The sequence below is a fragment of the Zalophus californianus genome, chromosome 12 (genome assembly GCF_009762305.2).
Source record: "Zalophus californianus isolate mZalCal1 chromosome 12, mZalCal1.pri.v2, whole genome shotgun sequence".
NCBI classification, from domain to species: Eukaryota; Metazoa; Chordata; class Mammalia; order Carnivora; family Otariidae; genus Zalophus; species Zalophus californianus.
In genome coordinates, this window is record NC_045606.1 from 105,078,668 (window position 1) to 105,105,213 (window position 26,546).

The window sequence follows — 26,546 nt, forward strand, 5'->3', positions numbered from 1 at the left end:
CTAAAAACAATGATATTTAAAGGAGTTTTTCTAAGTGTATCACACTATTTTGAGAAGATAAAGAAAAGTAATACAGTCCATCCCAAAACTTTTTTTAATTTGAATATAGTTGACACACAATGTTCCATTAGTTTCAGGTGTGCAACCGAGTGACTCACAGGTCTATACAGCACGCTGTGCTCACCACAAGTGCGCCCCCATCCGTCAGCACACGACACTGTTACCCCACCAGGGCCCAGATTCCCTCTGCTGCGCCTTTCATCCCCGGGACTCGTCCGTCCGTAACTGGAAGCCTGTCTCTCCCCCAGCCCTTCACCCACTTTGCCCATCTCCCCACCCTCCTTCCCTCGGGCGGCCACCAGTTTGTTCTCTGTATTTATGGGTCTGTTTCTGCTCTGTGCTTGTGTGTCTGATTGGTTTTAGATTCCTCATATAAGTAGAATCATGTGAAATCTGTCTATCTGTCTGACTTATCTCACTTAGCATAATAGCCTCTGGGTCCATCCGTGTTGTCTCAAATGGCACAATCTCATCCTTTTTATGGCTGTGTAATATTCCTGTGTGTGTGTGTGTGTGTGCGTGTGTGTACCACATCTTCCTTATCCATTTATCTATGGATGGACACTTGGGCTGCTTCCATATCTTGGCTACTATAAACAATGCCATAGTAAACATAAACAATGCATGTATCTTTTCAAATTAGTGTTTTCTGGGCAAATACCCAGTACTCAACTATTAGATCATATAGTAGTTCCAATTTTTTGAGAAATCTCTATACTGTTTTCCACAACTGCTGTCCCAATCTACATTCCCACCAACAGTGCTGAGGGTTCTTCCCAAAAACTCTTTCATAAAAGCCATTCGCTCTGCCCCCACCCAATGCCCTAGCTGTTTCCAGTCTTCTCAAAAGAATTCCTCAACTATGATTGCCTTCTCTCTGATAATCCAGATCTTTACAAACTAATTGAAAACCATGAAACTATTCTTCCTTCCAAGCCCATCTAAGGAGACTGACTTCTGGACTCTTGAAGCCCTTTGTAATCACAAAATCACTTTTCTATCTAGGCATTGCTTCTAACGTGTTTGTTCCTGTTCGTGCAGGACTTATGGCAAGATGGGCAAACCATCTAAAACCTGTAGAACTGTAACCAAGACACTAACAAAACAATAACTGTCTTAATAAAACCCCTACTAAAGATTTAGATGTGTTAAATTTCTAATAAACCAATAATTGTAGGACCTTTTCCTTTTTGAAAAGAAGCGATAGCATCTTTGGAGAAACCAGGGAGAATCACACAGTAAGTATTTCCAAATCAGAGCACAGACCAAACAGAGTCTGGGGGACGAAAAGAGAGTGAAGGGTGCCATATGAAGCTACTTTGCAGTTAGCAACTGTGACTTCTACATGATGTAGGCATGTTCCACTTTGCTAATCAGATATGAGCGAATTCTCACTGCAAACCCCTGCGCTGTAGCCGAGAGTCTGTAGTAACTCTGCCTCACTCTGGCAATTCCAGCTTGTGTCATCAGGAGGGAAAGCACACCATCCCACAACCAGCTGAATCGTTTGCCTGAGATCACTGTGTTTCTCTAAATCCTTTTATATAAAAAAAAAATGAAGTACTTTATAAAAAAAAAGTAGTACTTTATAAAAAGAACTGAGCGGGGGCGGGGGGGAGGGCATTAGAGAACTCTATTTAAGGACAGTACTTTTGAAGCAAACTTTTTAAAGTTTGCCTACCATAATGCCTCCATTATGGTAGACTGGCAAGGGAAACAATTTTAAAATAAGTCCTAAAGATGTGTTCTATAGCAAGGGGCCATACAAGTGTCCATAAATTGATTACCTCCCATAAAGGGATTTTTAAGGTCCTTAGGCAATGGGAGTTTTCAAGTTATGATTTTAGGGCTTTGCTGAGAAAAGCAGAATGAATAACTAGTTTAAAAGAGGGGATAATCTTAGATTTCCTTTTTTTTTTTTTATGGTCACGCTAAGATGGTCGTTCATAGTCTGCAACCACACTGGGAAGCCAGCTGGCAAGCAAGGGGCAGGAAGAGTGCTGGTTCCCTGGCCGGGCAAGAGCTCAGGGGCACTGTGGCCGCGCGCAGTGAGCGCCCTGCCTACAGATCAGAATCCATGCTGCCACAGCGGGGTGATAATCCCTTTCTCCTCTCCACTTCCCTTTCCCTTTTATTAGCTCTCAACTTTTAATTACAATGTATTCCTTGTTAACAACCACCAAGACTTAAACCAGGTGGACCTTTTGAATCTCTTTGCATCAACTATCTGGACATGGCTATTACGTAAATATGCATATGTCTGTTTCCCCAAAAAGTCTTCTTCAAAGGTAGAGACCTGAGGAAAGTTAGTAAAAAAGGTGGTCAGGACTCAAGAAGGTGCTTCCCTTGCACCTACAGGTAGAACACTCCCCCCCCCCCCGGGGGCATGTTAATGCACTGCCTCCTGTGTCCTGTCCAGTTCACAGAGATCAATCACCGCATACTGTGCTCCTACAACACAGACATAGAGGACCTCTTCTGGGAAATCGACCACTGCCTGGCCACAAACCGAAGTGTTCTTCAGCAGCTGGAGGACAGGTGTGGCCGTGAGCTCACAGAAGACGACTGGGAGAAGATCCAGATCCAGGTAGGCGTGGGTCACTCACTGGAAGCAGCAGCCCCCAGGAGTCTGGGTGACATTAGAGTGGAGACTCGGGGACCCTGTGGTGCAGACCCTTCTGCCCTGGCTGTGCATGTACCCTGAACCTTTGTCATCCAGGCTGGGGGGAGGCCAAGGCCCTTCCAATGGACACTGCTTTGATGACGCCTTTTTGTGAATAATGAAAACACCAAAGGGAAAAGACCACCCCACGCGTTAGCTGCCTGGTCTTCTTTCAAGCCCTAGCCTGCCCTCCTCTGGCATCTGTAGTACCTCGGGAAAAGGGGAGACTCAGAATTCAACAGAGGAAAAACTTACTTAAGAAATCATTAAAATACGAAAATTTATAAAGAAGTTTAGCAGCTATGTAAGGTCAAGGATCTTGAAAAAGACCACTCTCTATTGCTCAACTAAAAGGAAATCTGTATCATTAGTGTTCAGCATTTTATAAAGCATTTTTGTTTTAAAACTGCTTGTCACAGGCAGGTTACTCTCCCTTTCCATTTTCCACAGGACTAACAGTGTATGTACAATTAGTGTTATTGTAACACAGGATGAAACCTCATTTCTAGAAGGTCCATGTCTCTTGGTATATACAGTTCTCACTTAAGTTTAGGAAGCTTTCCATCATGACAGAGCTGCTACCTACACACGACAGCTCACGTCCTCTCCTGTGCCGCAGGCTCTGCACCCGGAGACCTCTGAGTGCCCCATCTGCCTCACCCCGCTGCCAGCCAGCAGTGATGGTCACCAGGACCCATCGGAGACGCGCTGCAGCCAGGCTTCCCGGGAAAGAGCCCTCCTGCCCTGCTCACATGTGTTCCACCACACGTGTCTCCTTGCTCTGGAGGAGTTCTCACTGGGGGACAGCTCTCCTTTCCATGCTTGTCCCCTCTGCCGCTCTGGCTATCAAAAGAAAATTCTTAAATGCTGAATTCACAGTCAGGAAAAATTCTATCATTCCCAGGCGGTGGTGGGGGGCGGATTTACCTCAATCTTGTACCAGCTGTATGAGTTTGGGGTTAAGTGCTACAGTGTAATCTGCTCTCCAATGAAATATACTCTTAGTTGTACATAGGAACCCTAAATATATTTTAAAAGCTGACAACCTATCCAGTTTTAGTCTTTAGTTTATAAAAATTTTTAAATTGATGAGTTTAATCAGTTGAAATAAGTGAGGAATGGATAAAAACTTGAGTTTCAGAGGTTCTATAATTTAGTGACTTGCTATGCTTCTAGCTGATCAGTTGGGATTGCTCCAAACAGCAGGATCACTCTCTTTCACGGTCGTCTGATTAACTGGCCTATTTCCACGTGGTCCTAACTGGCAGCTGGGGGACCTGCCAGGACGGTCGCAGCACACTGTTCCCATGCTCCCCCGTGTACACGCTTACCTAGATATACCTGGTGTCTGACCGACAAGCTGGTAACCTAAAAACAGTCTTCAAGTTGTCTTGGGCCCTCTGCCATTCCTAACATTTGTTTTGTAGTAATTGCTTTATTTCTATGGGATAAATTACTATTATACTTCAGCACTTCAAATATGTAAACCCAAAGTATAAAAATAAAATATTCAGTGGTATTCAACATCAGAAGATGGCAAATCACATTTTAATGACTTAGAGCCATACTATTTTAGCTTGTACGTGAAGAAGAAATGCATGAAACCACTTTGATGGGAAGCATCTGACTCTGGTTTACTCTTCCTGGGAGCTTGGTTGTTTACAGTAACAAAGGACAGTTGTGTAGGTCAGGTGCCTAGCTGCTGTAGCAGGTAAGGCCCCACCTTTCAGTGGCTCAGAGGGAAAACCGTCCTTTCTGAGCCCCACAGCCCATAGGCAATGGGCTGAGGGCTGAGGGGCTGAGGGGTTGCTCTAAGTGGCTCCTCTGCCCTGAGTCTGTGGGTGTTCTCATTGCTGCGGAAGAGCAGAGATGTTCTATGGCCCATGCTTGGGCAAACGGGTGCACATTCCTTCAGCCACAGCTAACGATGGGGCAGAGCCAGTGAGTGAGAACCCGGGAGGAAAAAGACGCAGGTCACCAAGCCCAGGTACATGCATGTCAAGGGTGTAGGGCAAGCCTGATATCTTATGGAAAGAAGTAAAATATGTATTCCTATTTTTTTTTAATCTCATCCTTTTCAAATGCTGGTCTGATATGTTTTATTTATAAACAGCTGTATACACACATATCATTTATGAATACATACACATATATTGGGCTGTGCTCATTTCTTAAATGATGGAATATCCCATTGCAAAATTTGGACAAGAAAAATTTGCCCAAAATTTGTTACAATCGTCCCCCTTCATCCATAGGAGATGTGTTCCAAGACCCCCAGTGGATGCAGAAAACTGCATATGGGGACCAAACCCTATTTTTCTACTACATTTTCTCCTATACATACATACCTATGATAAAGATCAATTTATAAATTAGGCTGCAGTAAGGAATTAACAATAATGATAAATAGAACAACATACTCTAATAAAAGTCAGGTGAACATGGTCTCTCTCTCCAAATATCTTCTTGTGCTGTACTTACCTTCTGGTGATGATGAAGTTGTAAGATAAAATGCCTACAAGACAAGGTGAAGGAAGGTGAATGATGTCGGCCCTGCGATGCAGCATCAAGTTATACTACTGGTCTTCTGATGACCCGTCAGGAGGATCATCTGCTCAGGACTATGGATGGGGGGGTGTAGAGGTGGGGGGCAGCTGTAACTCAGAGTGCTCTGAACAAGAAGTAAGCACTTCTCTCCTGAGGCAGCAGAGGGAAGCTGCTCACAGACCTCAGACGTCCATGCAGAAGGCCAATGAGGCAGACGTTTCTCTCTCCGTGCCCTGACAGGAGAGCAGAGCCGTGTGACCAACGCCTGGGCGTCTGATTCTACTGCCCCAATCTTGGAACCTGGAGGGAGAGTCCAAGGTTGCATGGGTCACTCATGTGATGTGACAGAGTCCACTGACCCCCGTGTGCGGCCACATCCCAACACTTGTTCCTGGGAACCATGACCTGGGTCTTGCTGCCCAGACTCCCTGCATTCCTGCCTTCCTTCTGAACCCATTTCTCAAGCTTTCCCACTGATAATCTGTGCTGCTACGTATCCTTCCAGTAAACTTTCTTCCTGCTTAAGGGGGCAGAATCCATTTCTGCTCTTGTGCCAAGTACTTTGCTTGACATAGGAATTAGTGAGTTGTAGGCAACAGACACCCAGGAAAATCAGTGGGGATGGCATCTGGAATTGGTCCTCACTGGGGATGGGGGCAGTGAAAATCTCATGAGTGCTCGGGGATGAGTCTCAGGCAGCTGTGACAATCAATGTAAATCAGGTCATTTTCTTATTGAAAAGCCTTCTGGAATGGCATTCCCATCAAAGGCTTGGAGAGACCCAAGTCTCAACCGCAGAACAATGAACAAGGACTTCAGTGGAGTAGCCACTTCTCTGGACAGTTTGACAATGACAACACATTTTCAGTCAAGTCACAAAAACCATGCAGACTTCCACACGATCATAGCACAGCCTCAGGTCTCTTGTATAAAAACTGGGTCACTGGCCAAGAAAAAGTTGGGGCCCCAAAAAGTGGGGCATCAGTGGAGGACGTGGGAAAGGAAAATTCTGTGATTCTACTTAAATCCATCATCGTAATCATGTTTACTTTCCCAGTGGTTGGGTAACTGGTTTATTACCATTCTGATTAGTAAATTCTTGGGATCAGGGAAGAGGATTAATCAGTCCTATTGCTGTAGTAATGTTTGCAACAACAAGCACTTATTTCCTGTTTGTTGGATGGGGGCTGGCTGGTCTGCAGTGGGCTCAGCTGGGCTCGGCTCCAAACTGTGAGTAACATCCAGGTATGTTCCCTGAGCTTTGTGAATTTGGTTTCTGGCACCTGCAACCAAAGAGTTCTGATGAATACAAGAAAGCACCAACTCAGGTAGGACCAAAGAAGAGAAAGCAACAAGAGTGGAAACAAAGAGGGGAAGGAGGGAGGCTGAGCTACACGGCACAAACACCCACGTGCGCTTGCTTTGGGAGCAATGTATGTTCGGTTCTGAGCTTCCCAGTAGTGGACCCAAAATGGACACTCATGTCTGCTACACAGAGCATCCTGTCCTGTCCACGAGTTAAAAATAAGGCAGGTGTTCAGAAAAGAACGACTACTCTTTTTTTTTGAGAAGTGTCTCCTCTCTTCTGTTCTTTGAATTGGTAATTGGGGTGGCCATGGAGGAGCACCCTACAGGTCTCATTTCAAGAGAATTGTGAGGAGTCAGTGAGCTGACATCTTCTTGCCACTGCCCCTTCAGATCCGCTGAGTGCTCATGCCAAGGCCATATGCTTCCAGGCTGCCCTTTAGCACCAAGGGGTCCAGACCCTGCTGCAGGGGAGCATGCCATTCACACGGGTGCGTATTCCCACCTCATGGACAACCACTGCTCATCCTCAAACATGACTTTTACCATAAAGACAAAATTATATGACACAACAAAATGGTGCTCCCTTGGGTGTCCCTTCAGATATGCAGTGGTGAGTTTCATGGGACAGATTTTGTAAAATGTTCCTCAGTATGATGGCCACACCATAGTCAACGATGGCAGTTTCTGTGAAGCTCACTCTGGTGCAGTCTTCTGGGATGGTCTCTGTGGTGCACCTGGCTTGCCTGTCCATAATATCTGTAAGGGTGACTGTGTGTACTTCACGTAATTCTGATGGGAAATCATTTCTAGTGCTGTTTTGATAAATACTGGTTAACAGTTTCAAATTTACCCCCTAGTAAGTACCAGGACTGCTTGCTTCTTTCATACAAGACAATCTGCATATAAACTGACATATCTCAATAGACAACAGCATGTTAAATATAGTTAACTACTTCCTGGAAAAGCTGAAAGCCTATGAAGGGTACTGGAGACAGAGCTGTCCAGACTTTCTCTGAGGTGAGCCACTAGCAGCACCAGAATTTCCATTTAAAATAAATAAATAACGCAGCATAGGGAATAGAGTCCATGATACGATGGTGACAGATAGTAGCTGATGTTGTGCACCTGAAACTAATGTAACATTGTGTGTCAACTATACTCAAAAAATGTTTTTAACAAAAATACAAACAAACAATAGGTGGATCTGATCTCTTATTCTAGCAAACTAGGCAAACTCAAATGGCTTTTGCAGCCAAGCAGGTAACAGATTAGTGAAGAAAGCAGTTATTATTGCCATGATTCCAAAATATGGAACTTAATGTTGCCAGATTTTCTAATACTTCCAAAGAATATCTCTCAATCAAAAGATGCTTAATCTTGGGGCACCTGGGTGGCTCAGTCGTTAAGCGTCTGTCTCCGGCTCAGGTCATGGTCCCAGGGTCCTGGGATCAAGCCCCACATCGGGCTCCCTGCTCGGTGGGAAGCCTGCTTCTCCCTCTCCCACTCCCCCTGCTTGTGTTCCCTCTCTCGCTGTGTCTCTGTCAAGTAAATAAAATCTTTGAAAAAAAAAAAAGGATGCTTAATCTTGACACTGACAGCAATATGGTATTGGCATAGGAACAGATCAGTGTAAAAGACAGCCCAGAAACAAACACACCATTCGTATATGGTCAATTAATTTATGACAAAGGAGACAAAAAATATGCAATGGGGAAAGAACATTCTCTTCAACAATTGGTGCTGGGAAACTGGACAGCCACGTGCTGAAGAATGAAACTGGACCACTAACTTACCATACACACAAATCAACTCAAAATGGATTAAAGACTCGAACCTAAGACCTGAAACCATAAAATTCCTAGAAGACTGCATAGATGGTAAGCTCTTTGACATTAGTCTTGGCGATGACTTTTTGCATTTGACACCAACAGCAAAGGCAACAAAAGCAAAATCAAACAAGCAGGACTGCATCAAACAAAAAAGCTTCCACACAGCAAAAACAACAAAAACAAAAAAACAAAACAAAAAAAACCCATAATCAATAAAATGAAAGGGCAACCTACTGAATGGGAGAAAATGTGTACAAATCATATACCTGCTACAGGGTTAATCTCCCAATATATAAAGAACTCATACAACCTAATAGCAAAATAAATAATCCAATTTAGAAATGGGCAAATCTGAATAGACATCTTCCCAAAGACCTACAGATGGCCAAAAGGCACATGAAAAGATGTGCCGTTGGTGGGAATGCAAACTGGTGTAGCCACTGTGGAAAACAGTATGGAGGTTGCTCAAAAAGTTAAAAATAGAGCTACCGTATGATTTAGCAATTCCACTTCTGTGTATTTATCCAAAGAAAATGAAAACACTAATCCAAAAAGATATTAGCACCCTTGTGTTCACTGTGGATTATTTACAATAGCCAAGATATGGAAATAACCCAAGTGCCCATCGATAGATGAATGGATAAATAAATGTGGCATACATATACACTGAAATATTACGCAGCTACATAAAAGGGAAATCCTGCCATTTGGGACATGGATGGACCTCAAAGGCATTCTGCTAAATGAAGTAAGTCAGAGAAAGACAAATACCATATGATCTCTCTTATATGTAGAATCTAAAAAATAAAAAACGAAATTCATAGATACAGAGAACACAGATTGATGGTTGCCTAAAGTGGGGAGTGGGGAGTGGGCGACATGGGTGAAAGTGATCAAAGGTTCAAACTTCCAGTTATAAAGTAAGTCCCGCTGATGTCATGTACAGCATGGCAACGGTGGTTAACAACACTGTATCGCATATTTGAAAGCTGCTGAGAGTAAATCTTACAAGTTCTCATCACCAGAAAAAAAAGATGTGTAATTGTGTGGTGGTGATCATTTCTCAATATATATAGGTATGTTAACTCATTATGTTATGCACCTGAAACTAATGGAATATTGTATGACAACTATATTTCAATTTAAAAAAAGACACTGAAGTTAGAGCTTTTAGCTAAATTTGCTATGGTATTGTGGAATTTTTGTGATTCATTAACGTTGACTAAATTTTTTAAATGTTGAACTGGCAAAATCACATGTTTGAGTTGAGCACAGCCCCCAGGCCACTTGCTTGCCATGTACATACCACACAGACATGCTGGGGAGGGAGGCCATGAAGATCAACGCCCTACAATGTAACCAAGATATTCTGGGCTTGGAAAGTTATCTTTTAGACGGATGACCACAATGACATCCGAGTAAAGCATCCACAGCATAACTGGCTTTGAATAACGCTATTTCTTAATATACTTTTCTAAAACCACTCACTAAGATAATCCAAAGTAACTTAGTGGATGTGATTGTTAAAGCTGGGAAATACCCACCCCAAATAATTTAATTTTAGCAGAGCTGATCAGTAGCCAACAATTCGGTAGCAAGAGCAGTTGTTTGTTTGGATCCATCTTGGATCAAGACAAAAATATGAACTGTATTAAGACAGCAGAGGGGAAGAAAGTCTTCCTTGACCCTCTTAGATCCCTGGCTGGGTCTTAAAATTAAACTGACCAAGACTGCTTAACAGGAGAAAAGCACACAAATATATTTAGTAGAAGTTTTAGCTGACACGGGAGGCTTCATAAAGAGGTGAAGACCCAAAGACACAGACCTACTTTCCACTGCATCTGATGAAGAGGAGGCAGTTGTGGGAAATACGATAGGTTAAGGAATGGGAGGTAAGTGTGGAAGCTGGGGAACTCAGCAAGGCCGGTTAGGATTCCTTGAGGTGAGGATGCTCCTTTCCTCTGGGTACAGGGAGGACACCTCTCAAGAGGATCTTGGACCTGGTTTAGGGAAGAAGAGTAAACCTCAAAGCCCTTCAGCTTAAAATATTCAATATACCAATGAGCCACATGTGAGAGTAGTGTGTCCTGAACCCGATCCCATGCTTGCTTTCTGCTTTCTGCAGGGGTGTAGACATACATCTAACTTCTCTAAAATGGTGTGAGAATTTTAAAATTTTATCTCTGGTTCGCACAATAGTGTTATTGGATAAAGTTCTCTATGAGCCCCAATAATCAGGAATAATATTAAATTCATAAAAGCCTAAATCATGACCTATTTCTGCCCAGAGAGGAAAAGACCTAAGATCAAAGACTTCACTGTCCTTGGCAGATTTTCCATGAGTTTTGTTGAAAAATTGCAAGGTTCTCAGGCCTACATGTGGAAACACACACACTACAGTTTGTCAAGGAAATAGCTGGTGTACAGTATCAAAAGAATGCCTGTGCAAGCCTGTCCTGGGGGTGGCTGAGGAGCAGCACAAGGCCCTTTGTGAATACATGACCATCTCCGGAGGCAGCCAGGCTAGACCACGTTCACAGGGCTGAGGTGGGCAGGTCAGGGACCACAGACATCTGTGCCCTTGAGACCACACACTTCTTTCTGTTCCACCATCCACCAGTACCTGGCTTCCATGCTTAAGGGCACTTTGCACATGAGTGAAAATTTTTAGGTACATGTTTCTGAACCGAGCACAATTATTTTACAGCACAATTCTTTCTTATACAATGTCTCTGGGATTTTTAAGTACTTTAAATTGTTGCAAGTGATTAAACAGTTGCAAAAATAGAATTCCCCTATACCCTTCACCAGCTTCCCCTCATGTTAACACGCCATAATAAAATTATCTAAACCAGAAATTGACAATGATACAGAAGTGTTAACTAATCTACACATTTTATTCAAATTTTGTCAACTGTCTCCGGGATGTTTTGTGAATAAGAACTTTCTTTGCCAACGTGAATGCTAATGTGTCTAAAAGAATACATCTTCCAAATTATAATTCAAGTGTATATGGTAAAGTCACCATATTAACTGGAGGTTTCCAGACAGCAGAACGAGTCACTGGTAAGAGCTACGGAAGTCAAGTGTAAACTTAAGTATTAATTCAAAACACAAGATTAGCATTTGTTTGGTACAGTAACAGAGGAGAATATTCTTCAAAATGAGTTTATGAGATACATTAATTAGAGAATTTAAGATATAAAATTTAGAAAAAAAGCTCAATGTTTATGGACATTCAGTTCATGAAAACAGCACTCAAATCAAACATAACGTATGGTTCTGTCACACTGGCCTGTCATTTGGGGAAACAATAAAACTAGCCAAGGACAGGTTAGAAGTGCATTCGGACACTCCTATCAGACCTGCATGCAGCGGTCTGGTTACACAAGGAGTCACCATCTCTGCAGAAGCCAAGGAGGGCGGCAGGGCAGCGGTGCGTTCAGTGGGCACCCAAACTCTCCCAGCTGTCTTCACAGGCAACTCGCAGTCTGAAGTGGCTCTTGGGGCCCCAGCTGTGTCACTTCCTGTCCCATCCACGGCACCACCAGGAGGGGACGCGGGCGGTGCGATGGTGCTTCCTCTCTGGCTGACTGGCTTCCTCCCAGTCATCTTTCTGGAGGTCCCACAGGGTAGGTGGCATAAACTCGCAGGTCAGATCCCAGCCCCGTGGCCACACCACCTGCACAGGAAGCTGGGCACACTGCCACCCTGAATAAAACGGGCTGGGCTGCCTGGCATGAATCGATGCTGTGTGGCCACTGACATCTCTGCACAACCATTACTTCATTCCTTTCAGCAAAATAAATCCAGATAAAGTGTCGATGAATTATGAAAAAAAATAAAGACATAAAAGTAGCTAGGTTTGGGGTAATGAAAATGATGTGGGATCACATGGTGAGGGTGGTTGCACAACCCCAGGAATATACTACATATCAACGAATCATGTGCTTTAAGAGTGAATTTTATAATATGTGAATTATATCTCAAGTAGATAAGGAAAAATACTGGGAAATATTTTTAAAAGTCTTAAGAGTAGGGTAGGTCTAAGTATGACACCAAAAAATTATGGGAAATTGCAAATTTTGATTACTTCAGAATTTAAATTTTCCACACAGAAAAAAAATACAAAAACCAATGTGGACAAGTTAAAAAACAGCCAGGAAAAATACACACATCTGAAAGACAAACATTTAATCCATAATATACAGAGTTTTTATAAAACAGTAAAGATATTATGAAATACCAGAAGAAAAATAGGCTAAGTATATTTAATGATAATTCACAAAAGTAGAAATACACATAGCTGATAAAAAATTAAGTTCCCCCAATAGTTATTAAAAATGCAAAGAAAAACAATTAAATATTTGCCTCTCAGGTTGGCACTAATGTAAAAGACTGGCAAAATCCAGTGTTAGCAAAAGAAACACATCTTCACATGCTGTTGATGAGAGTATATGTTGATAGGGTCTTTCTGGAAGTAGTTTGAAAATGTGCATTGTCTTTGATCCAAGACTTGAGTATCTAGTAAATAGTGGTCCCTGGTCGCCTGATGCAAGTCGATGCTCCAAACCAGACCCTCCAAGTAATTTGTAGTAAGAAATATGTATTTGGTCTTCCTCCCCATTCCTGACACAGAGCCAAAACCTGTGGAATTTCCTAAGTGATAAGAAGATCAAGGTATCTTTTGATATCCATAAGAAGCCCCTTCCAACCACACCTGAGCTTATGCTAATGGCTGTCTTTTGGAAAGCCCCTAATGATGGCCCGTGGAACCAACCACTTTTGGTCCCACCCTTCTGACCTCTGGGGAGTGGGGAAGGCTTGGAAGCTGAGCTAATCACTAATGGCCAATCCTTTTAATCAATCATGTCTTTGTAGCGAAGCTTCCATAAAACAAACAAACAAACAAACAAAAAACCCACCTAACTGAAGGGATTCAGAGGGCTTCCGGATGGCGAGCACATGGAGGGGCTGGGAGTCTGGTGCCCCTGGAGAGGCACGGAAGCTCTGTGTGCACCCCCATCCCCAGTCCCATGCTTCTCCTCCCTCTGGTGTTCCTGAGGGGTACCCCCTGTAATGAACAGGTCATCTAGTAAGTAAAGTGTGTCCCAGAGTTCTGTGAGCTGCTCTAGCACATCCCTGAACCAGAGGGGGTGGTGGGAACCCCTGATTTATAGCTGCATGGTCAAAGCACATGGGACAGCCTGGACTTGGGACTGGCATCTGAAGTGGGGGTGGGGAGCCAATCTTATGGGACTGAGGGTCTGCACTAACTCCACGTAGATAGTGTCAAAATTAAATCAAACTGCAGGTCACTGATGTGGTATCCACAGAGAACTGGGAGAACAGCCTGGTGTAGAAAAACTCCACACACATTTGGTGGCTAAAAGTGAAGTACTGAGAATACAGAAAAAGAGAAGTTTTTCACTACTAATTTCTAAAGCAATAAAAGCAATAATAGAACAATGTGCTAAGATATATGTAAAAAGCTGTTTGTTAGCACTTACAGCCATTCAATATGATATACCAGCTACACGGCATGACAGGACAGCTGTAGCCACTCAATACTAGAGCATGTCCTGGGTTCTTAGAGGCCACTGTTGGTCAGCAGTCTATCTTATAGTAAGTAAGAGCTTTCCAATAGAGAAGACATTAAAACATTCACATGGGATTTTTAATAACTGATAAAACTTTCTTCCTCAGATTCATATTTAAATCTCTACCTCCTCACATTCAGACACTAAAGATCTTTCTGCTCACATTGATCCTGAGAAATCATATACATCGGGTGCTGCTACCCTACTTTTCATAACCTATACTTGTGAACTTGACTTCTCCAGTATGTTTAGGAAGAACAGAATACCAAAATCACATTCAAGAATAACTGGGTTTTGTCTGAATTTCCTATTTGATCACATTTGAACTTGAAAACACTTTTACCTAATTGAATTACACAGAATAGGAAATTAAATAACTTCTCTTCAAAACAAGGTCCCAGCTCTACTTCTCCAAGAAATATGATCAACCACCTAGTTTTGAAATTTTATAATCCATTTTTAGAGTTTCAGCAATTTCTATTGATTTTAATTACATTTTTTGCAGTGCAACAAGTAATCTGTACAGATAATACTTTTGCTTCAGTAGTATATGCAATAATGAATTTTACCTATTATTCAAAAGCCAAAAAAAGTTTTTGTGTTCGTTCATCTTTCAACTAGATCCCGGAAGTCACGTTTTTCAAACTAAAGTTGACCATTCATTAGTATTAGTGTGGTTTGTGTCTAGTATTCTAAAAAAGAGAACAGAAAATGCCAGCACGCGTCACATACATTAAAAGTAGGTACTACTTTGTTAAGTATTTGTTTACATGTATAGAAGTGTGTGTATGTGTGTTTGTGTGTGTGTGTGTGTGTGTGTTACAGTGTAAACAGTATTTTTTCTGTGGTCAGAGAGCTGGAAAGCCACTGCTGTAAAGGTTTCTGTCTAAGGCACCAGATGCCAATGCCATTTACTCTTCTGAGAGCTCTGCATTAAGCTGCCCAGACCACAAGTAGGCATGCCTCAGTCCTTTTATGGAAAAGATTAGAAGAATCAAATACATCTAAGTAACTCAAACGATTAGACGACACACATGATTTTAATTGCTGATGCTACATTTTAGCTGCAAATGGTTCAAAGAAATTCATCCACCAATAACTCCACAACAAAAAGAGAGAGAAAACATTCACTTGTTCCTCAGTCCAACATCTCACCAGAACCTTTATAAAACTGCCCTTTATAAAACTGACATGGAAGTTACCTATATACACCCTAAAGTTTTAGCCATGATGGTAATTAAGATTTAAAAGCAAAACAAAAACACATTTGAATGCTTATAAACCAAAACATGAAATCACCTTTTGTAACGTTTTAATTTCTAAGACATTTAAAGTCACACTAAAAGTATCTCATAGAAACGAGCCCAAAAGACAATTTGTAAACAAAACACTGTAAACAAAAGTAATATACCAGTGCATCTAAACATTATTTTAAAAGTAACATCATACCAGTTTCTTTTAAAGTCAGTACTGAATATATGCTCATATTTTTAAAAAATTATTTTAAGAACTCTGCCTTTATACATTAAATACTGTGCTAACAACAAAGAAAACTACATAGGGTTTTCAAATGATGTAAGCCTATGCTGTAGCAGGTCAAGTGGTTATGGAGGCACAGAGAGGTCTACTGTGCTCCAGCAAAGCAAGGCCGATGTCGATGCCCCTAAGAACAGGTGTACACAGTACACACCTTGAATACATCCAAGAGTCAAACCATGCAGAAGATTTCATGCTTATCCACTAATCAATCTCTCAGTGTGGCACTGAAGGAGCTAACCTGTATGTGCACGAGTGTGCGTGTGCGTGCGATTCTCACATAGTCTCTTCTTTTAGAGCAGGTCTATTTTTATAGAGAATATATATAAAGCTAAGTAAATACTGAATCTAAGAAATATCTTGGAAAAGTCGGTAAAAATTACAAATGTTATAACCTATAAAATTTATAATTTTAAAATAAGTATTGCAGAACCAATTAAGAATTGGCTAAGTCTCCTCAAGAAACTTTTTTACTACAGACGTGTCTAATGCCCCTTTAAAGTTGAGCCAAAGGTGAGAAAGAGTCAACAGAACGTCTGACTTCACACAGTCACCTAGACCCCCCCCACCCAAAGAGAACGAAATGGCCATCCCCGGGGCCACTCTGACCGCGGGCACAGGGCGCCCTGGCATCAGGCCATCTGCATCCTCCCTCACTAGCACAGTAACTGCAACAAATCAAAGACCTGAGGGGCGCCTGTCCTTACCAGAGTTCAAGTGCTTGGCCTCAGTGTGCTGTCACCAATTTCTGTCACGGCCTCATGCAGCCAGCCTCCAGTGTGTGTCCAATAGAAGCACCTGCATTTGCTAAGTCCCTCACTCAAGAGGAAGACTCTTGTGTACGTAACCAGGAATATACTCTTTATAGAACCCCAGAAGTGGCTGTAATCATGCAGCAGAGTATATAACCACCTGCAACTGTTCCCATAAAAGGCATCTGAGACCCAAGGTTCAAAACTGTCCCTCCATGTGAGGCATATCCTCTGTCTCAAAGGCAATGAAGATGCACCCAGTAACAGCTGTAGGAATTTATAATACATATCACTGCTTACTAATCAAACCTGGCCTAAGTTTTACGATGGAAAGAAACTTTCAAATGAACAAAGAATTGATACAGACATTGAAAAGTTTAATATTTTACTCAGAAATTTTCAGACATCTTACAAATACCCCAGAACTTCCTACGAATGTGCCCAGAAACCAGTGTTAAGTTACAAGCGATGCTCTTTTATTTAAAGAACTTTCTTTTTCTTCTCCCCTTGACCTAGTCTGCTCAAAATATGGATTGCCTGCAAGCAAGTTTCAGTAAAAATCAAAGCTTGCAATTAATGTTTAAATAGGTGTAATTACCAGTGAAATTAGGAAACAACCAACTTCTATTAATTTTCTCAGTATGCAGATCCTATGCAGAGAGATTCACCAATACTAGACTGGTGGTATTTACGGAGTGTTGTTTAGAATCACAAAATGTTCTTTTATCTTAAAACTGGGCTGTATTTTAATGAGAAGAGAAGCTCAGAAGGAAATGCAGAGGTATAAATAAAGGAGAGGTATACTCAATGGAACTTAGGAATACAGAGATAAATTTTTCTTATTATTTTGGCTCTAAGTGGAAATCTTTTATGTCAAATATATACAGCCTGATTTTCATAAATTTCTCCCAAAAAAACCCCTTTAAACTCAACAATTTGAGAAAAATGTTCTTTTACGTTTGTCTGAACACAGACAATCTGTTGCCATACACATAGTGCATGTGAACATACGTATTTATAGAGACTGCACAACTCCAAAGTGTGTGCAAAGGGGCTCATCTCTTATTTCCGCATGCACAATTTTCAGTACTCTATCCTAGTGGATGGTAACACAGAGTACAATTTTATAGCTTTTATTCAATGGACTTAAAGTCAAGAAGCCATCCCCAGAATTATTTACAATTTCATAACTGAATGATTTATCAGATCATGAAACACTGAGAAACTATTCTTACCTCATGAATGCTGACTCTGTGTATCTGGGTGTTAAACTAGTACTTTTATAAATCCGAGGTTTAAACCAGCATATACAAAAGTAACCAAGACCTGAAGAATATGTTGACAGAAGGAGTTTCTACCACAGAGCATTGGTAATTCCATAACGGACACAAGAGCACAAGGAACTGAGGGATTTTTGAAAAAAAGCTTAAAAAAAATCAAGTGTACAGATAGCCTATAAGGCAAAATCTAAGTTACAAGTGTATTCGACACTGGCAACTATGTTATGAGAGGTAATACTGAATTCTACACACATAAGAGGTCAGAGAACTATGATTACATAAGACTTCCTACTTGGCTTACTATACTGTACAGTGGAAGGTATTCCCATGGTGTTCTACCATGGATCAGGTTTTCAAAAGAATTTCATATTTTTCTCTTGACTCAAAGTCCAATCAGTATCATTCTGAAATATAAACCAGAACTACGCTTTTGTCTTTTTCTTCAAGGAAGTGAAAAATAGCATTTGCACACCACCGTTCCAATGCACCCACTGCAGTAACAGCATCTATAAAACCCGCATTTTTGCAGGGCCTTCACTTCATATCCAAGTACCAAGGATGCCTTTCATGTCAGGTTCTCCATTTTGAATAAAATATATACTGGGATTTACCTGAATTCTTAGAAAGCCCCGAAGTTGCCTTTTCTAACATTCGCGTATGGGTGACTGTATCAAGTGCTGCAAGCAAATGTGTCCACAGAAAAATGTGCTGCCCTACGAAGCCTGCATTTGGCTGGAAACTGTGGGGTCCATCACACAGTTAAATGAGAAGAAGGCCTGCAGCAGCCAAGTTCTTAGGAGGTTATTAAAGAAATGGCGCTGCCAGGCCCAGGCCCTAAATGTGAAGCCCAGTCAGTGCGCGTCATTTCTGACTGACGGGGACGGTGGGAGTTGGGGCTCCCGGGTCTCTTGATGGCAGAGTGCTGCTGCATATCTCACAGTGCTTTGTGATGCCCGTTTGCTGACGGCTTTGATGTTTCTGAATCCCTTGAAGTATTTGATAAGTGAAGCTTATGAAGCCCTGCAGAGAAATTAAGAAAACGGTGAGAAATGAGGGACGGTTGCGTGGGTGGGCAGAGGGCTAAGGAGGCGGAGTGTCAAGTGTTACTGCGAAAGCTGTGATGTGCTGGCCAGACCCCCGTTAGCATGAAAAATCTCTTATTCCCCACTGCAGGCTCCCTGGGGGCCTAAGCAGAAGACAGTTGTCTCTTAGGAAGCCATGCCTTCTCCTCAACTCCACGAAGCTCTGGGGCCCATGGAAGCTTCTGGTTTCTTCTCTCTGCAGTTAGTCCCTTCCCCACCTCCTGCCCTCCATACCAATCCCAAGAGCACCCCTCTCATCCACCTCCTCCTGCAAGCTTGTCCCAGCCCCAAAGTGTGCTTTCCAGCAGGGGAACTAACCTGAGACAAGTATGATCCCATTTTTGTATACACACATGCAAGTATACATACAGGAAGACATCCAGAAAGACACACCAAAATATTAAGCACATAATTAAGAGGAAAAGCAATGGAAAACATGACCAAATAGAAAAGGAGAAATGGCAAAAGAATAAACTGAACATAAGTATTTCATTATTCAAAGATACTTCACAGAATAAAACATTTTCACTATCTTTTACAGTTATGTTAGTTTCCCTCTGTATCATACATCAGTCATTTACATAATGTACCTGATATATACAACAGTCCTGTGCAACTCACAGGGGTAACAGGTAAACGAAAACCTAAGACTTTACGTGGCACCAAAGCTCTCAGCACTTAGTAATAAGATGAAGCACAAAGATGTTCAAGAATATATAACCAGCACATCTATGGAGAAGATTTTGAGGAAACATTTTTATGAGGCTCAGACCTTTGTGACACATCAAAAACATACCTGAATAAGATTCTATTCCCCTAAGATTCCATTAGTTTATCTACCTGGCAGTTAAGCAATTTTTTAATGCTCTTAAGTCAACACAGCCCTCTGAATTTTAAAGTTTCTACCACCTGCATATCTTAATGAAAGAAAAGGTAAAATTGAGACCGTCTATGATGGATGAATGGGAAGGAAAAAAGAAATCCAACACAAGCAGCAGTTCTGGCCAAACCACTGAGTGACAATAGGAACCCACAGCTGTTGGGTGTGGGGAAGCGTGTTTTAAACAGGGCCTGCTAGTGAAGGAAGTAGGTAGAGAGAGAACCAGCGGAGTAATCAATGCCCAAAGTGAAAAGGAATCCCCTTTGAGGATAGATTATTTCCATTATTACTTCTAAAACTTGGGTGCAGCACAGGCTACCCATCTTTAAAAAAAAAAAAACAAAAAAACTACAATGTCTCTCTCTGCAGAAACAATCACCTCCACCACCAACTGATTTTTATCTACTGTGTACCAGATATTCTATGAGACAAATACTGTCATTATCAATGGACATAGCAGCAGAGGAAAAAAGACTACAAAACAAGGGGGGGGGGAGGAGATGGTTAAATTTTATAATCAAATTATGATTCCCCATGGAATCAGATTTAAGATCTCAGACCATTCACACATTATTACATATACTTAATGAGGATCTTTTTCTACATATAATGCATTTCTTCCTTAAAGCATTCCAAAGAGTAACAGAAAACATTTGGACAAAAAACCAAATCCATCTATTAGTTTTAGACAAGTCTTGATAATTCTACTGCCTGTTATGGTCAAAGAGCCGACACAACATACATGAATTCACCTTAAGTTAGAAAGATGATATCCAGAATACTTAACACAAAACTAAATTTACTGCAGTTCATTTACAACCCTCTCATGTTAGTGACTGGTAAGTGGGAAATGATCTGACATTATGGCTAACTAATCTCACTGATGCTACCATGGGCTTAAAAATGAAGTTCTAACTTTAGACATTTGGTTCAGAGAGCTGCTGATTCCCACCTCACCTTGCAGATTTTAACCTGGCCAGCATTCTGAAACCTAGGCATGAAAATCCATAAATTATCTGGTGCTTCAGCTGAAATGAGATGTCACTTTCATTTCCAGGCACTATTGCACCAGCGATCCCCTCACAGGGTGAATTTAATAAAATATGGATGAATAGATAATTTGAAATCTTTTTTCCTTCCCAAAGGTCATCCCTTCAATCACAGGTGTTGGAAGAACTTAGTGGGGTGCAAAGTTTTCTTGTTGCTCAGAAGGCTGGAGTTATCTGGACCTTATGAATCAATCACTACGTAGCCTTTTGCAACAGCTAAAAGTCACAATGGAATACAGAGTATAAGCATTCAAATGATGTCAAGTTAGGTAAATGACCTAATGTTAGGATTTTCTACAATAAATCACTGCCAAATTTAAAATTACTCCAAACCCAAGAGGGTTTATAGCAAGATAGTTTATAAAGCCCTGGTATTCCTACAATATAAAATAAAACTTATAAAAATATAAAATAAAAACATATAAAATGTTTAGTGCTAATGATGAAGTGGGCATGAAAAACTCATTCATAAGTTACATTTATACCCTTTTTTTTTTTTTACCCTAGCCAAACCTAAAGTTTTTAAGACTGTCACAATGCATGTGACTTTTGGAACACATGATAATGAATGCCCTCTCTCCTACTAATGACAAGAATACTAATATTTTTATCCTGAGTTATTTGGCTTACTGAAGAGAATTATGGATCAGTCTGATACTTGTAAAATCCAAGTAATCAAAAGAAATCTGTAACCAAAAAACTGTAAGAGGTACCATTACCAAAAAATAGTCTCTAGCCATTAGCCTCACCTTGCCTCGACCACCATCATCATAACAACAAAAGAGCTAATTTTATTGAGCTCTTATGATGTGCCAGGACTCTGCTCAGGCCCTTACAAGAAATATTCCAGTTAATATTCACAACAGTCCTTGAGAGAAGAAGATACTGTCACCGTTTTACAGATAAGGAAGCTGAGGCTTAACAAGGTAATTTCACACACAAGCATAACCAGTAAGTAGTGGGTCAGAAATGGGACCTCTATGGTTTCACACAGTAGGAAAAATGAACAGATGAAGATTTAAAATTAATTCAAATAACAAAATTAAAAATTAGCAGAAAGACAGAAAAATACCCATAAACCTCAGGATTACCTAGGGCCTTGAAAAGTTCTTCTCGTACAGCAGAGGTGAATTTTCTGACCAGACACAATGTTGTCACAATAGCAAAAAGCAAATTGTAGGATAATACAATATAGAAATTTCCCAGCCAATTAAACCTTCCAAAGTCTCCAAGTAGATCAAATCTAGTGATTCCTGTTAAAAATAAATAAAATAACCCTTAATAAAATCAGGTACAATATATTTAAACACCTTACAAAACAAAGTACAAGTCAGATCAAATTCCATGGACTTTCTCATTTGTTAGTGGGGATCCTAGTTAGAATATGTAATTGTTACCTTGTGGAACAGCATCAGCCAGCCCTAACCTACTTTCTCCACATGTCACAGTGTCTTGGAAGTGATGAGGCTGGAGTGAATGTCCCTTGTCACTCACTCCACTTACACTGACAAGAAATCCACTCTGCAGCTCATGGAGAGAATAGGCACAGTGTGCTCAACTGAAACAGGACGGAGAAAACACCTGACAGCCCCTTAAAGCGCCCACCTCCCCGCTGCTTGGTCCCTCTCCCCATGCAGGTCCCACATCAAACATCCCCTTGGAGAGGGCAACTGTTTACAGAAAACAGCTGCACCCTCCATGGCCATCTATCTTAATTACATTTCTTTGTAACATGTGCTACTTCACATATTTCTTTTCCTTTCTGGTTTATTTATTGCCTACTTTTCCCACCAGTATGTAAGTTCTATGAGAAAAGGGACTTTGTTTTTTTCACTCCTACAATCCTAATGCCCAGAGCAATGCTTGTACATACATAATAGTTACTACATAAACAGATAAACAACTAGGGTGATTCCTTTCTGGGTTGGCAGGTGGGGGGAGGTGGGAATAAAAACATTATTAATCTGAGTTGGACACCACAGGCTTGTGGAATAAAATGGCAAACCTAGAAAGGCAGTTATCTCATATATACATTGAAGTTACTTAAATTTCCTATACACATTTTAAAAAACAAGTCTTTTTATTCAAAAGAATAATCCAAAAGTCATCCTATTCAGTAATAATGTGCCCTAGGCCAAATACTTATTGGAAAGAATATGTGAATGTTAGGATTTTTCTGACCACTGGTAAATAAATAAGTAAACAGCATTCAGGTAGTCAACTGACAGATGACAGGACTGTTGACAATCTTCAAGGAAGAAACTGAAGAGTTACTTGGGGCCATATAAAATTTTAATCATAAAGGACTGTATAAACAAAATCCTGTACACCTTTATTTTTTGAGTGGTCTAAGGATTTCAATAGTAACCAAACTTCATGTCACTCTGTCAGCTGACTTTTGAACTTAGCTCTCATCCCCACCCAAAGCAATCCCATCACCCGTTACAGGGACAGACGCCACAAAAGCAGTGCATAGACAACAGAAAAACCTGCATACCCAAAAGTATCACAAAAATAGGTTTCAAGACGTAGTTCTTTTTTTTTTAATATTTTATTTGTCAAAGAGAGAGAGAGCATAAGCAGGGGGAGTGGCAGGCAGAGGGAGAAGAGGCCCCCCGCTGAGCAAGAAGCCCAGTGCCAGACTCAATCCCAGGACCCTGGGATCATGACATGAGCCGAAGGCAGACACTTAACCAACTGAGTCCCCTAGGTGTCCTAAGAAGTAGTTCTTTTATGGCCACATTTACACAGGGCCAGTGTATTTGAACTTGAGAGACAATAATCTACCATATATTTTAAAGAAAAAATTAATGAAAACACAAAATAAAATATCTTTTTAAAGAAGGTAAAGGGACTCAGACACCAGGAGAATATGCCACAAAGACCACACATCATTAGTCATGGCAATAATCATGGCTGCAGCTTCTCAGAAAAAAGCCTTAATAAAACTTTACTTTGTCTGGGGCGCCTGGGTGGCTCAGTTGGTTAAGCACTTGCCTTTGGCTCAAGTCATGATCTCAGGGACCTGGGATCGAGTCCTACGTCGGGCTCTCTGCTCAGTGGGGAGTCTGCCTCTCCCTCTCCCTCTGCCCGCCCCCACCTCGTGCTCTCTTGTGCTCTCTCTCAAATAAAATCTTTTAAAAAAATCAACAAAAAACTTTGTCAAAAGGAATACAGATCTAATTATACATTTTATTCTTCAAAGTACCATTTACTTTAACCTAGGAAGTTATCTGTAGACAGGATACAACCCTTCCAAAACAAATTTCAGTGATTTCAGCCCAAGGATCCCAGATAAGTAGTTCATTTGACCTTTAGGACCAAAGACTCCTTTGAGAATCTGGTGAGAGCCACAGATCTTTTCACAAGAAAAACAAAGAGATGCGCACCCATACAAAATCTTGCATATGATGAAGCTGATTTATGGAAAAACTGACAGATCACAAAATAAAAACCCTTGTCCAGATGCTCCAGGAAAGTCTTACCTGGTCTCAAGACATTTTTAATCATACACCACCATTAGCAAAAACAAAATTAGAACACATATACCCAATATATGTATATTTAATCATTTTAAAACTATATATGTACTACTCACTGGCTTTTACATTATATACAAAGGACAGACTTTAAAAATAATAATAATAATGATAAAGGTAAATAGGTATTCTCATATGTCCAAAAAATACCACAGTTATAGCAAATAGGCCAACAAAGGAGGTAAAGTGGAATCATTTTTTAATGCAGCTCATCCAGAAAAATGAAGATAAAGAGGAAAAAGGGAACAAATAAGAGATGAGAAGAAAGAGATAATAAAGAGCAAGATTATAGTCAAACATAATAATATCAGTAATCACATTCAAAGTAAATGGTCTAAACACCCAAACTCAAAAATAAAGATTAATACATTGGATAAAAAAGCAAGACCCAACTCTACATTATCTGTAAGAAATGAACTATTTAAATATAAAGACACAAACAGGTTGAAAGCATAAGAATGGGAAAAAGTATACTATGTAACCATAATCAAAAAATACCTGACACAGCTATATGAATGTCCTGTAAAGCAGATTTTACAGCAAAGAATATTAGCAAGGATAAAGAATGTCATCATCATTTTCATGATTATAAAGGGGTCAATTCATCAAGAGAACATAATGGCCCTAAATATTTATGCATCTAATACCAGAACTTCAAAATACATGAAGCAAAAACAGAAATGTAAGAAGAAATAAACAAATCCACAATTTTAGATTTCAAAACCCTTCTCTCAATAAAACAAATAGTTAGAAAATCAGTAAGGATACAAAGAACTTGAGTAACATTATCAACTAAATTGACCTGACATTCATAGAACATTCTACCCACGAATACAATACACTTGTTCAAGCACAAAGATATATGAGGATAGACCATGTTCTGGGCCATAAAGCAAGTCTCAGTAAGTTCAAAATGATTCAAGTCATAAAATGTATTTCCTCACCTCAATGGAATTAAATGAGAAATCACTAACAGACAAATCTCTCTGGAAAATCCTCAAATATTTAGAAACTAAATGACAGGCTTCTAAATAATCCATGGTCAAAGACGAGATAAAAAAGGAAGTCGGAAGGATATTGAACTGAATGAAAATGGAAACACTATAGATCAAAATGCGGGGGGGGGGGGGGGTGTAGCCAAAGCAGTACTTAGAGAGAAACTCACAGTGCTAAATGCCAATGTTAGAAAATTAAGATCTCAAATCAGGGAACTTAGCTTCAATTTTAAGAAAGCAGAAAAGTAAGAGAAAAACCCCCAAATAAGCAGAAGAAAGTAAATAGTAGTGCATCAATGAAAGGAACATAGAAAAAGAATAGAGAAAAATAAATGAAACTAAAACCTGGTCCTTTGAGAAGATCAATAAAAATCAATAAACCTCTTGGGACACCTGGGTGGCTCAGTCAGTTAAGCAGCTGACTCTTGATTTCGGCTCAGGTCACGATCTCAGGGTCGTGGAATCAAGCCCTGCGTTGGGCTCCGAGTTCAGGAGGGAGTCTGCTTGAGAAGCGCTCTCTCCCTCTTCCCCTTTGCCCCTCCCCCGACTCATGCGTGCACACATGTGCGCGCACTCTCTCTAATAAAATAAACCTTAAAAAAAAAAAATCAACATACCTAGTAGCAATAGTATTAAAGAAAAAAAAAGACAAATTACTAATATCAGCTATGAGTAGGTAATTAGCACTGCAGTGCACTGATATATCTATCTATACTGAAGGGATAATAAAGGAACTTTATGCCAAAAACCTTGACAACATAGATGAAATAAATTCCTTAAAACATTAACAAACTCACTCAAGAAGAAATAAATAAGCTGAGTAGTCCTCTATCTATAAAAGCAATTGAATTTGTTGTTAAAACCTTTCTGCAAGTCAATCCCAGGCCCAGATGGCTTCACTGATGAGCTGTATCAAACGCTGAAGGAACAAACCCCAGTTCCAGAGCACCTCAGTGTCTCAGTACATTAGGGCTGCTATACCAGGATGCTGCAGGCCAGGGGGCATATGAACAGCAGGCAGGTACCGCTCACAGCTGTGCAGGCCAGAAGCCCCGGAGGAAGGCCCCAGCAGGGCTGGAGTCTTCGGAGGGCACCCCCGGGGCTCCCAGCCAGCCATCCACTCACTGCACCCTCACACGGCACAAGGGCAACAGAGCTCTCCTGGGCCTCTTTCCGAAGGGCACGGGTCCCATCCATGAAGGGAGGGCTTCATCACCTATCACCTCCTCAGGCCATCACACTGGGGAGTAAGTTTCAACACACAAACACTTAGTGTATAGCACTCACCTAGCAAATTGAAGAGGAGGAAATACTTCTGAATACTTTCAATCAATCAAGATAGCATTACTCACATAATCAAAGCCAGAAAAAAGTTATTAACAAGAAAAAAAAAAAACTACAGATCTATGCACTCATACACATACAAA

General features: G+C 40.8%; 2 protein-coding genes across 5 annotated transcripts in view; one reads left to right on the forward strand and one right to left on the reverse strand.

The window, feature by feature from the left end:
- Window positions 1-5,361, forward strand: part of RNF32 (ring finger protein 32) — a 49,927-nt gene extending 44,566 nt beyond the window's left edge. For 2 of the 4 annotated variants that reach the window (XM_035723170.1, XM_027572948.2), the window contains 2 exons: window positions 2,480-2,647; window positions 3,342-5,361. In XM_035723170.1, coding sequence (XP_035579063.1) covers window positions 2,480-2,647; window positions 3,342-3,593 — 420 coding nt within the window. In that variant the 3' untranslated portion in view covers window positions 3,594-5,361. The remainder of the gene's footprint in view (window positions 1-2,479; window positions 2,648-3,341) is intronic. The other 2 variants (XM_027572946.2, XM_027572947.2) reach the window with 2 other exon arrangements.
- A 6,848-nt stretch (window positions 5,362-12,209) lies between these two features.
- The window catches only part of LMBR1 (limb development membrane protein 1), a 54,715-nt gene continuing 40,378 nt past the window's right edge, over window positions 12,210-26,546 (reverse strand). The window contains exons 9-10 of the mRNA XM_035723223.1: window positions 21,677-21,838; window positions 12,210-18,594 (exon numbers count right to left, since the gene is read on the reverse strand). Of these exons, the coding sequence (XP_035579116.1) occupies window positions 18,509-18,594; window positions 21,677-21,838 (248 nt within the window). The 3' untranslated portion in view covers window positions 12,210-18,508. The remainder of the gene's footprint in view (window positions 18,595-21,676; window positions 21,839-26,546) is intronic.